The sequence below is a fragment of the Malaclemys terrapin genome, chromosome 5, assembly GCF_027887155.1.
Source record: "Malaclemys terrapin pileata isolate rMalTer1 chromosome 5, rMalTer1.hap1, whole genome shotgun sequence".
Classification (NCBI taxonomy): domain Eukaryota; kingdom Metazoa; phylum Chordata; order Testudines; family Emydidae; genus Malaclemys; species Malaclemys terrapin.
In genome coordinates, this window is record NC_071509.1 from 57,464,019 (window position 1) to 57,477,879 (window position 13,861).

The 13,861-nt window shown below is 39.7% G+C and overlaps 1 protein-coding gene across 4 annotated transcripts in view; it reads right to left on the reverse strand.

Moving 5' to 3' along the window:
- MTMR7 (myotubularin related protein 7) overlaps positions 1 to 13,861 on the reverse strand; it is a 97,828-nt gene that overhangs the window by 11,978 nt on the left and 71,989 nt on the right. For all 4 annotated transcript variants that reach the window (XM_054029861.1, XM_054029858.1, XM_054029860.1 and 1 more), the window contains 3 exons: positions 6,260 to 6,369; positions 2,492 to 2,617; positions 1,800 to 1,849 (listed from right to left, as the gene is read on the reverse strand). In XM_054029861.1, coding sequence (XP_053885836.1) covers positions 1,800 to 1,849; positions 2,492 to 2,617; positions 6,260 to 6,369 — 286 coding nt within the window. The remainder of the gene's footprint in view (positions 1 to 1,799; positions 1,850 to 2,491; positions 2,618 to 6,259; positions 6,370 to 13,861) is intronic.

A 13,861-nucleotide genomic window follows, 5' to 3' on the forward strand; every position in this document is an offset into this window, starting at 1 on the left:
ATGAGCTTCTGTGCCAGATGACTGGAGGACAGCTAATGTGATGCCAATTTTAAAAAAAGGCTTCATAGGTAATTCTGGTAATTACAGGCTGGTAAACTCAACTTCAGTACCAGGTAAACTGGTTGAAATTATAGTAAAGAATAAAATTATCACACACATAGATGACCACGATTTGTTGGGGAAGAGTCAACAGAGCAGGAATAAGTGGTCAGTTTTCACAATGGAAAGCGGTAAAGAGTGGTGTCTGCCAGGGATCTGTACTGGGACCAATGCTGTTCAACATCTTAATAAATGATCTGGCAAAAGTGGTAAACAGTGAGGTAACAACATTTGTAGGTAATCCAAAATTACTCAAGATAGCAGTCTGCTTTGGGGTTAACTAAGAGTTACAACAGGATCCCACAAAACTGAGTGATGGGGCAACAAAATGGCAGATGAAATTCAATATTGATAAACGTTAAAGTAATACACATTAGAAAACATAATCCCAACTATACATATAAAATGATGGGATCTAAATTAGCTGTTACCACTCTAGAAAGAGATCTTGGAGTCATTGTGGATAGTTCTCTGAAAACATCTGCTCAATGTGCAGCAGCAGTTACAAAAGCTAAAAAAATGTTAGGAACCATTAGTAAAGGGATGGATGGATGGATGGATAAGAATTGGAGGAGGACAACAAAAATGATTAAGGGTATGGAACAGCTTCCCTATGAGGAGAGATTAATAAAACTGGGACTTTTCAGCTTGGAAAAGAGACAACTGAGGGGAAATTTGATATTATGAATGGTGTGGAGAAAGTGAATAAGGAAGTGTTATTTGCACCTTCACATAACACAAGAACCAGGGGTCACTCAATGAAATTAATAGGCTGCTGGTTTAAAGCAAACAAAAGAAAGTACTTCACACAACGCACAGTCAACCTGTGGAACTCATTGCCAGGGGAATATTGTGAAGGCCAAAACTATAATGGGATTCAAAAAAGAATTAGATAAGTTCATGAAGGATAGGTTCACCAATGGCTATTAGCCAAGATGGTCATTGATACAACCCCATGCTCTGGGGATCTCTAGTATGTGACTGCCAGCAGCTGGGAGTGGACAACAGGAGATGGATCACTTGATGATTACCTGTTCTGTTCATTCCCTCTGAAGCACCTGGCATTGGCCACCATCGGAAGACAGGATACTGGGCTAGATGGACCATTGGTCTGACCCAGTGTGGCCGTTCTTATGATATTTGGAGGCATAAAACAATTTGTAAAATCAATACATTTTATATTCCCTTTACTTGAAATATGTTTTGTTTTAATTTGACAGAATATTTGCCTATAGACTGAGTAGCTCTCAGATCACAGATCCTTGATGTCAACTGCACTTAAGCACATGCCTAAAGTTAAGTGCTGTCCTGAGTAGGGATGCTTTCCTGATCTGGGCCTTAATTCTGCATGAGTGAAATCCTGTCTCCTACTGAAGTCAATGGCAGAACTCCTATTGACTACAATAGAAATTTCTCTCCAAAATAAATGCTTCAATGGTAAAAGTAAGCACAAGACAAGCATCCAATATACTCAATAGTAAACAATGGGGAAAGAATGGTAAAAAAATAACATTTCAATTTTATTTTCCAATGGTCTATAATAAATAATGAAAAAAAGTTATGAGGAATAACTTGAGGGCATCATGTTAGTTTACTTTCTCATTGCCATTTTAAAATCAAATTAAAATAGCACCAGCAGAGAGCTGACCCTACCTTATGAAAAAAGTGTATATTGAAAACAAACCTGAGAGTACCCTTACCTGTGATTAAATTTGTGCCCAAAGGAAACCCAATCTTTTTCAATTAATACCTAAAATGAGAAAAGTGCACTTAAGTGTCATGTAATGGAATCAAGATTAATTTTTAGAGCAAGCAAAAGAATGATGGAAATGAGCACTGCTGTATTTCAACAAAGCTTGATTCCGAATGACCACCTATCATTTTTTATTAAACTCTACAAGCCTTGTAAACCTATCTTTGCAGGAATGACCATAAGGTTGGTAAACATTCGTGCATACTCTGCCAGAGCCAATTTGTACATCGGTCTCCTTGTTGAAAAGGAACAGATTTCAAACGTGTTTTCCCCAAACCGACCCCTGATTTGCACCCAATTTTGATAGGCAAAACTTCAGTGCCCATCTTTGAAAATTTTATCCTAAATATAAACTTATGCCCCCAAAACAACATCTTGGGCAACAAGACAGTTTTTTTGTCATGGTTCAAAAAACAAAGACGGACTGCACTTGATGGAACCAAATGTTTGATGTTAATTTGGATAATTTGGCGTTGATAATTTGAACCACTTTGTTTTTTTTAAAACTTTCTACTTAAGAAAAAAAGACATTTTTAAGGAAAAGGTTATTTTCTCTACACACACAAAGAACATTAGTGTTAATACTGTGCACATGATGTCATAGAACATTTACGCCCTCTGTAAAATAGGCTTGCTTACCATAAATCCCTTTATAGTTCGGTAAAATGGATCTAATAGAAGGCTTGCTACAGAGCAAACCTGAGCTGTTCTGTCCCAGCCATCTGAGCAATGAACAAGAACACTCACGCCTTCCTCTGCCACAGCCTAAAAATACAGAAAGATTCACAGAAGTAGTAAATAAGGTTATGGCAATGAGTAACAGTAGAGATGCACGCTAGTCAAAATGGTTTAGGGTGCTAGCCTAGCATGTGGCAGGCCTGGGTTCAGAAGGCCTGCTCTGCTACAGACTTCCTGTGTAAGCCAAGGCCCAGGTCATCAAAAGCTTTTTAGGTGCCTAACTCCTATTGATTTCAAATGAGCCTCTCTGTGCCTCAATTTCCCTATCTATAAAATGGGGATAGCAACTCTTCCCTACCTGAGAGGTATATTGTGAGGGTTATTGCATTAAAGAATGTGAGGTACTCAGATACCATGGTAACAGTGGCTATGTAAGTACCTAAGGTATCTAGACTGATAGCAGTAGTATCTCCATCTGAAAAATAGCTTCCTCAGTTCAAGGACCTTACTAAACACAAGAGTATCAGACCACAAAGCACATAGAGGGACTTCAGAGGAAGCCTGTGTTTATGATACATGTCCATATTCGATATGCAAGATTTGAAGTCTGTAATCTTAATTTACATTATCAGGAAGAGAGCTGTTTCATGCATAGTATAAGTGATGTATACAAGGAAGGGGTTATGTTTAGTAAACCTGAGAGATCCTTTTGGGGAAGTTAGATCTCATTGTGGATTAAAAGGATTTATTTTAAATAAGGCTGTTGCCCTTTTTTGTTTCTTTATGATTTCTAAAGAAAGCTGTACTTAAATCTCAATGGAGAAAAATAAAATGAGTTAAAAAAGATAGTATCTAAACAAATAAACTCTTGAAAACTTTAAATGGAAGTGGAACAATGACTAATAATGAATCACCAATGTTTATTTTAGGAGGCAGATAATGGAATCATGTGGGCAAAATGCCAATATTTAACATTCGGCAAGGGTAAAAATCTGGATACTAGAGACTAGCCAGAAATAGAGCAAAAATTCCAAGTAGCTTTTTATCCAGGATCCAAAATTATACAAGTAGATCTGCATTCCAAAACAGAGAGAAACAGGAAGATGGTGGGCACATATGCAACAAAAATAAAGATGATTTGCAGACATTACTTAAACTCGCCAGTAGGGGAAAGATGGCAAGTGCTGAGGTGAATGAGTGAAATCCTGACAGCAGTGGAGTCAATGGCAAAATGCCAATTGACTTCAGTGGGGCCAAAACTTCACCTACTGAATTCTACTATAGATAGACAAACACGTATATCTAGCCTGTTTTGGGGATAAAACAGACAGTTACAGCTGCATATGGGAAAGGCAGAAGCAAGGCAAGAAAGAGAACTCTGATAGTTACTGAGTGTCAGCAAAAACATGAGAGTGGGCACATCATTTAAAAAAAATAGTCACGTAAACACTTATATATTAATTACCACTAGAAGAGCAAAAATGAGAGAGCTGGAGTGTCTGACATTAGGAAGACCTACAAGTAGTTGACATTTCAGAAACATGAGGCGTATGCGATTATCAAAGGGATAGCATAATTCCTATTCACTAAAAAACAATAGGCAGGGGAATAGCATTAAACACAAGATACTACGGACTAACAAAATAAAATTTCTGAGTAGAATACCATGAAGTAGAACTGCTCTAGCCAGAAACACCAGGTCTTTACAATAAAATACACTAGTTGGGACAGTAATAACAGCCTCAAAAGTAGAACAGTGACAGTAAATGCAAAATACTGGGATAAACAATTTCTCAGAACTATAAGCAACTGCTTCTTGGGACAAATAGGTAAGTATGCAGAGAAGAGGCTTCTCATGAATTAGACATTGGTAACAGAGAGACAAGGTGGGTGAGGTAATATTTTTTATTGGACCACCTTCTATTGGCAAGAGAGATAAGCTTTCAAACCTTCAGGACTGGGAAACTTAGAGTGTGACAGATAAATACAAAATGGAACAGATTGTTTAGTTAACACTGTTTAGTTAAAACAATGAGGAATCCTTGTGGCACCTTAGAGACTAACAAATTTATTTGGGCATAAGCTTTTGTGGGTTATAACCCACTTCATCAGATGTATGGAGTGAAAAATACAGTAGGCAGGTATAAATACACAGCACATGAAAAGATGGTGGCTGGGTCACTAGAAAAAGTAATTTTCCCTCTGTTGATACTCACACCTTCTTGTCAACTGTTGGAAATGCGCCACATCCAGCCTGACTGAATTGGCCTCGTTAGCACTGACCCCCTACTTGGTAAGGCAACTCCCATCTTTTCATGTGCGGTATATTTATACCTGCCTATTGTATTTTTCACTCCATGCATCCGATGAAGTGGGTTCTAGCCCACGAAAACTTATGCCCAAATACATTTGTTAGTCTCTAAGGTGCCACAAGGACTCCTTGTTGTTTTTGCCGATACAGACTAATATGGCTACCCCTTTGAAAACTGTTTAGTTAAGTAAGTTAATACTAGGAGCATAAATTCATAACTTTGCTAGACACTAAAAATCATGGACTGAATAGAGAAACTGGATTTATGGCTTATTACAACAGTCTATAATCCACTAACACTACTACCCTCCCCACCAGCTGCTTTCCCCACTCCCACAAGCTTTCTGCCCTATGACTGGAGGAGAGTTAACAGGCCACTTATCTTGAATGGTCCCTTGAAATATGTGTTAACTGCTTAGGCGGGCCGGGCTGGTTTGTTTACCTGCCGTGTCGGCAGGTTCAGCTGATCTCAACTCCCACTGGCCACAGTTTGCCATTCCAGGCCAATGGGGGCTGTGGGAAGTGGTGTGGGCCAAGGGATGTGCTAGCCGCTGCTTCACACAGCCCCAATTGGCCTGGAGCGGTGAGCTGCGGCCAGAGGGAGCTGCGATCGGCTGAACCTGCTGATGTGGCATGTAAAGAAACTGGCCCGGCCCGCCAGGGGGCTTACTCTGGTGGGCCATGTGCCAAAGGTTGCTAATCCCTGGCTTAGAGCATCTTCACCAGAAGCGCTACGCAGCTGCATCAGTGGAAGTTTGTACTGTAGACCTGCCCTCTGAGTAAGTTTCCCAGACCTGAAGAAGAGCTCTGTGTAAGCTTGAAAGCTTGTCTCTCTCTCACAAACAGAAGTTGGTCCAATAAAAGATATTACCTTACCTGCCTTGTCTCTCTAATATCCTGGGACCGACATGGTCACAACACTGCATACTGTAACTTTGGTAACATACAGGAGTTGGTTCAGGCGACAAATGAAGTTGAGCCATTAAATATGTGGGACCAGAGTATAATTAAGATTGACAAGTGTGCACAGGAACAATCATACCTAGATGCAGTGCTGCAACACTTAACTTGCAACAAGGGGAACTTAAGGAGAAACAGGTTTAGCAACTGTCTGCAGGGAAAAGTTAGGAAATTAAGATATACAACATTGGTTAGTGGAGGCAGCACTGCAATTCAGGTAATTAGCGCACAAGAATAGAAGGGAATAAAACACTAATTTACAAGCAAAGTGTCCAAATGACAACTTTTGCCACACTAAAAATTGTCTCTTCTCCCATCACAGAAACATTACACATTTAGGGCCAGATTATTTTCTAGTGTAACTTCATCTAAGTCAATGGAGTTTCACCAGCAGTGACTCTGGCCCTCAGTTTTCTGCATCAGGTCAATCAGTTTTGATTTAGTTTTACATAATTTACCTTTGCAATGAAGATGCCCGCATCCATGATGGCTTTGATGTGTTTTAGCCAGCCAGAATTCTCCAGGCCCCACAGGAAGTCACTCATAGAAGGGGACTTCAGCTCACAAACTGCAAAGTAAGTCACGTTTTTAATGCACAACATAACATTTTAACTCGTAGGTTCCGACTTACTATTCAATCTAAGTATTGATACGTTTGCAGATTCTCTGCATAAAACAGACATATTCTGAAATGGAAAGATTACTTTTAAGTATATTTAAGGTTCTATACAGCATGAATGAAAGCATAAATTAAAGGGACAGCGCTGGGTGAAATTTGGCCCAATGTGTAAAAAAAAAGTTGTTAAAAAAAAAGTAGGTTTTACAAAACTTATAAGAGAAATGCTTCTTTTAAAAGATTCCCAAGCAGTACTTTGGAATTTATATAAATATTTCTTCTGTGGTGCAGGTTTTCCATACGCATAACCATTTTAACAGTAGCAATGAAATCCATGATAGTGGGGAAGGGTGATCCTGTGATTAATTATCAGAAGTTGGAGTCAAGAGGATTGTGGTTTCCCCCCCAGCTTTGCCACAGATTTCATGTGTGACCTTGGCCATGTCCTGCAGGATAAAATTTTCAAAAGTGGCCATTAATTTGGCCATAAAGAAATTAAGCCAGCCATTGAAGCTGTTGGCCTTAATCTCACGGTACCTCAATTTCCCCATCTGTAAGAAGGGTTCTGAGTATTAACTCAATAATACTGTGAAAACAATTTGAGCTCCTCAGATAGAAGGTCCTAAAGAAGTTAAATAATATTGAAAATAAATGTATCAGGAAATCTAAATCCCACATTCTTATGCTCTAATCAGCAGTTATGAAGGTAAATGGTCATATTATTCATATATGTGCTGGGCTAAGCATCCAAGATTGACATTCAGAAGCCCTGTATACAGCAAAAATATTTGATGTTTATCTGGATACCCTGCAAATGGACAGGGTGAATAAAATCCATTCTCTTGGCTGCCTGTGGGCTCCAAGGCACCTCTTGTGATACAGCAGGGGCCCGTTTTCATCCACTATTGCCAGAGACATTGCCCATTGCACCAATCCATTGAGAACAATTTTTCTCTCACAAAGAATCAATACTGTTTGTTAGAAGCCCACCTATTATTCCAAAAGTTATTTTCTTGGTATACGTTAGTGGAAGTGCAGACAAGTGTTCTCCTGAAACTGGCTGAGGTGTTCTGGACAAGCCAAGTGAAAAAGGTCTGAGAGGGAATCCCAACAGCCATGATCTCAGCAAGAGTCTAACTTGAAATTACAACACCATTTAGCTGGACTATCCTGGGTGAAGATTTCTCTTGTAGTTTTTTTTTAATTTGTATTACTGTAGCACTTAGGAGCCCTAGCTGTGGACCAGGACCCCATGGTGCCCAGAACTGGACAAACACACAATAAAAAGATAGCCCCTGCCTCAAAGAGTTTATAATCTCTATTAATTATTTCCCTTTAATTTTGAAATAACACACACAATTCATAGAACATTCAAAGCAGATAGCAAATATTGGGGGGAGGGAGAGTTGCTCAGCTCATCTTTCCAATGTTGGTGGCTTTAATAGGATGTCCAAATCCCAAATGTGAATGCTAAATCAATATGTAGATATACACAATGAGAACTTATGTACCTAACATGGGATTCAGATGTCCTGTTAAACCATCTCTGAGTGAAAATTGGACATGATATATTACATGAAAATTCATCCGTTGAAATCTTATATGCTACACACAAATTATTATAACATTAACATGTTTTCATCTCTATAAAATGTCTGAATTTTTTTTAGTCTGTATGATATAGTTTCATCCCACTGTTAAGTGTCTGTCTTCATTCTCCCTCTTTCTCTCTCTCTCTTTTTAACTATTCCAAAATTAGTAACATTGGCCAAAAAAAAAAATATCAAAAAATAAAAAAGCACCTCACTCTGATCTGAAATCTGGCATGTGGTCTCAATCCAGTAAAAAACATTCTTTAAAAGGACAACAAAATTCTGTGTCAGCCATTATAAAGTTTCATGTGCCATATCCATCACAGACATAAGACCATGCAACTCTGGTGACTTGGGTACAGCTGCACCAGTTTTTCTCATCGGTAAATTTGATCCTAAGAAAGAAATTTCCATTTTCTTCAGTGTAGCCAGGATTTCACTCTATAAGCAAAATTCATAATTAGTCCACCCCAGGTCTCAATTTCTGACTTTTTTAACCCTTTTTCATTCTAAGGCACAGTAGCCTAACGTGTATTATATAAAGCATTTCAATCTTTGAACACAGAGGTTCTCACAGAAGTTTATTTTACAAGTCATTTTTGAAATGCTTAAAAAAAACCCTGAGTAATAGTATTGAAAGCAAACAGTCTTTCAAATGATTAATGCTCCTGTGCAGATGGGAGCATAAGCAATTAGTAGTTGAATTTTAATTGAAGTTGCTGGCTCTGTTTGCAAAAGCCCAGGGTAAAGCTGAAATACTACTTTGCTCATACCTGCTACCAAATCAGAATAAATATTTACTTACCATTTTACTGAGCAAAGGCCATTTTGTCCCAAATTAGAGACATATGCCACATATTTTAAGTGATACTGGCTACTGATCTGTGATGCTGGCTACTGATCTGTAGTTTAATACTAAATTCAACTAATGCTGAATTCAGTTACTAGGCAAAACATACATGAAGCCACAAAAATATCTGTGTATCAGAAGAAAAGAAATCAAAACGTTTGAACTATAAAAGGCTCTGCAGCTATTTCACATGGAGGAGGGTATGGGGCAGAGATGACTTTATGCACAGGAAAATCAAGGAGCCACTTGGGGCAGTACATTGTATGGAAGCTCAGCAACTCATAGGCTGCCCTTATTTTTCTCCCCAGTAATTGGACTGGAGTGGGAGAAGAAACAGCATACTGTCAGATCTATAGTGCCCACCAGCAATAGCACCAGATGGGGAGGCAACTGTTGGATTAATTTTCCCATTTCTGGCACCTTGAGACCCCACAAATCTTAAAGCTGGCCTTTGCTCAGTTGGGGGAAGGGTTAAAGCAGTGGTCACCCCCTCCTGCACCCAAACTCTCTGCCCCAGACTCAGCCCAGAGTCTCCCACACTGCGAACCCCTCAGCCCTAGCCCAGAGCCCGCACCCCCTCCCAAATCCCAACCCCCGACCCCAGCCCAGTGAAAGTGAGTGAGATGCGGGAGAGCAAGCAGCAGAGACGGGGGGGGGGGGTGGAGTGAGTGGGGTGGGGCTTTGGGAAAGGGGCAGGGTAGATTCTGGGTTGCCCTTAAATTCAAAAAGTGATCTTGGGCGTAAAAAGGTTGGAGACTACTGGGTTAAAGTCTGTGAGCCAAACCCTGCAGTGCTTACCCAAGCAAAACTCCCAGTGAAGTCCAAAGACCATAGGTTTTGTTCCTATCTAAGCAACTGATGCTCCTAATATTAATAGAAGAGAAGTCCCTACTCACTATTTTTTTTGTTCAAATACAGACGAAGAGCATGTTGTGCATCATCTAAATGTAAAAATCATAACAGATCAAATTCTGGTTGCCACCTGGAAACAGGAGCTAAACTCACACAATGAGGAATACAAATATGCTACCAAATCAATATTAATGGGCCCCTCAATCTTGGCTATAGGGTGACCAGATAGCAAGTGTGAAAAATCGGGACAGGAGTTGGGGGTAATAGGAGCCTATATAAGAAAAAGCCCTGAATATCGGGACTGTCCCTATAAAATCGGGATATCTGGTTACCCTACTTGGCTGAGACCAGCCCTACACACAGCTCCCTTGGGCATTCTTTTCTGCTTAGCACAGGAATGACTTGGCAGAGGGTTGCGCATAAGGGCTATTACCTGGTCACAGTGACCACAAACATGTACACACACGAGGGTGTGGACCACACTGCCTGACCCTTTGGCCATGCCCTGTTATGTCCGTCCAGACATATGAGGAGCAATCTCCCTGCAGCTTTTCAGAGGAGGCAGGATACGGTCAGCCAACTTCTGCCCAGCACTCCAAATGTCGGCTGTGGATCTTCTGAGGTGCGCATGTGGAGCACTGGCCAGAATTTGGCCCTTCGTTAATATAATTCAGTACATTAAACATTACTTTTGTATTCATTTGGACAACAATTCAGTGAAAGTTTATTGTCCTTAAACTTAGGACTAAATCCTGTTGGGGGAGGGGGGAGGGTAAAGCAAAATGGAACAAAACTGAGGAAGGGTAATTAGGGTGTGGGGTGCTGCAACAGATGTGTTCCTCCACAGAATGAAGAAGAATAGTGGTTGTAATCATTGTTCCAGAGTTTCAGGTATTTCTCTCTACTGCACATATATCACCCCTATGTTCCAGCACAGAGAGCCACTGCAGTACTCAGCTCCTTTGTAAGCGGGCTTCCCCATGCAATGGATGTGCAGTTCATCCACTGTTTGAGTTCTCCCATGGGTGAACAGAGGGGTAGGATTTTCCCTTAGTCATTAAGTGTGTAACCTAGTATTACAGTTAAATTCTCTCACACTAATTAGCAAAGAATGAGCTGGTTGGAAAATGGAATTCCATCCCATGGAAAATTCTGACATTTTGAAATCTGTTTTCATTCTGAATCAGGACAAAAAGACAAAATTTCAAAACTTCTCCTGGAATGGAAATTCTGAAAACTTTTTATTCACAATCATCAAGTTGTTTTGGATGTGTAAATCTTAATATAAATTATATATAATATTAAATACATTCATCAATATACAATAATGTCAAAATGAAATTACATCAATTGATAAAGCCAAAAAGAAATATTTTTACTTTATCAAAACAAAATTGAAATGAACTGTTTTGACATTTTCCCATAGAAAATTTCTTCTTCACAATTGACATGTACCTGTGAAATGTTTCAGTCTCAAAGAAACTGGATTTTCCGACGGAAAACTGTTCAGTCAAAAAGAATTCAGCCACCTCTATCGAGAATTTATCTGAGATCCATCATAGAAAAGCCATATGCAACCTTCACTATCCTAGACTCAAGAACCAATTCTCCTCTTGCTCCATCTTAACTCCACTGACGTCAATGGAATTACAGTACAGTAACTCCTCACTTAACGTTGTAGTTATGTTCCTGAAAAATGCTACTTTAAGCAAAACAATGTTAAGCGAATCCAATTTCCCCATAAGAATTAATGTAAATGGGGGGTTTGGGTTCCAGGGGAAAAATTTTCACCAGACAAAAGACATTATATACATATACATTATAAGTTTTAAATAATTTTAAACAAACAATTTAATACTGTACTCAGCAATGATGATTGTGAAGCTTGGTTGAAACAGGCGTGTAGAGGGGTTGGGGCATGGGGGCTTGCCCCATTCCGCCCACCTGGCACTCCTGCCAGGGAGCGGGGTTAGGGGCTTGCCCTCTCCCTGGCTAGAACGCCGGGTGGGCAGAGCAGGGCGAGCCAAACAACCTTGTAACAGAACATTGCACGACTTTAAACGTGTATGTTCTCTAATATATCAGCAAACTAATAACAAAACAATGTTAACTGGGACAACTTTAAGTGAGGAGTTACTGTACCCCTATTTTATGCCAATGGGAGATCAGAAACAGGTGCTCTGTGTCTCCATATTTTCTTCTCCACACTGACCACTTAAAACCAGCAGCAGCACATGGTAAACTGAAATCATTTTCGATCAGCATCCATAGCTTACTCTTTTAAAAGATTTCTATGTTCCCTGAAATGTTCCACAATGTCTCACACTCAGCAGACATTGTGTGTGTTAATATCTAAATATTTGCTTTAAAGTAAGAAAAACAAACATTTACATTGTAGAATTGGACTGGGTTAAGCTAAATACACATTGATAAAAAGGTTTAAAACTAGTATTAAATGTATATTAATATTATCTGTCTCCTATGCATCCGAAGAAGTGGGCTTAGCCCATGAAAGCTTATGCTCAAATAAATGTTAGTCTCTAAGGTGCCACAAGTACTCCTGTTCTTTTTTTGAATCAGAATTACTTTTTGTGAACAGTTTAGGCAAGACCTTTTGAAAAAGGCCAACAAGAGAAGCAGATGATGGCATGCTACTGTAACTGGGAGAAGAGAAAGGCTCCAGAGTACATGTTTGTATATTATAAAACATCTTCAACTGTTTTAAATTTGATTTTCTGACTCTTAAAACAGACATAACCTGTCCTCCTGAGCTGAAAGCCATAAGGCTCAGTAAAAGATTCAATATAATGGTGATGTGCTTAAATATTTTGGTACCTGTAATTATGGCCTGGGCCTCTCAAACTTCTAATTTTTATCAATCCTTCCAGGTTTATAGATGGGAGATTGTAAGAAAAAAAAAGACTGCTTCAACATGCTGTCTTCTTTAAAATAGATGCTGAGATGTTTAGTTCCCACACTGTGTGAGATGTTAAGACCCTAGATACATAATAAATAAATGATGTTGCTTGATCGGGGTTTTGGGCATGGTCCCATCTGATGAACTTTTGCATCATTTTAGAGCCAAAGCACATTAGTATCCCACGCAGCTTGGTGTTTTTTTACTACATTATCTTTGATGGACTCGTGCTGAACAAATACAAGGACAGGTTTATTCACTTGGCATTACTTCTAGCCAAACAATACATTACCATTAACTGGAAATCCTTTGTGCCCTCATCCTAAGACTCTTAGATCAAGGAACTTAATAATAATACCCCATAGCGAGGCTGATGTATTGTATGAAAATAAATTGCCTTGTAGATATTGAATTAACCAGCTACCCCACTTAGGGCCAAGTTTACATGGGTGCATAATTGGGAAGACGTGCAAGGAGACTCTCCACCGAATCAGACAGCAAGTTTACAGGCCAGGAAAGGCTACAGTCCCTCCAAACTCCCCTGAGATGTACTGTGTCCAAACTGGGTGGTGGTTGAGGGGGTGTTGTGGCCCCCTCACCACTCTGTATCAGTCTACAAACTGAGACTGGTATGCAGCAGGGGTCTATGCTGCACCATACAAAGGAGAGCAATTGTGACTGCATTCCACATTACAAGTGGACAGTCCAGGGAGTTTCTTCCCTTTGCATCTGGCCTGGAGGCTGTGACTTTCTTTCAGATGCAGATCTCACTACCATGATTCATGCTTTTGTCACCTCAAGATGATATTAAGGCAATGCACTCTACTTTAAAGGTTTTAGCTAACCCATTAGCTGAAGATTCAGGTGTGGTCTGTAATTCACGCAACACATACGCTACTGCAATAGTTAATTCTAGAGTTTAGGTGATAGGGAATAGCCAGCATGGATTTGTAAAGAACAAATTGTGTCAAACCAATCTGATAGCTTTCTTTGATAGGATAACGAGTCTTGTGGATAAGGGAGAAGCTGTGGATGTGGTATACCTAGACTTTAGTAAGGCAGTTGATACGGTCTCGCATGATATTCTTATCGATAAACTAGGCAAATACAATTTAGATGGGGCTACTATAAGGTGGGTGCATAACTGGCTGGATAACCATACTCACAGAGTTGTTATTAATGGTTCCCAATCCTGCTGGAAAGGTATAACAAGTGGGGTGCCGCAGGGGTCTG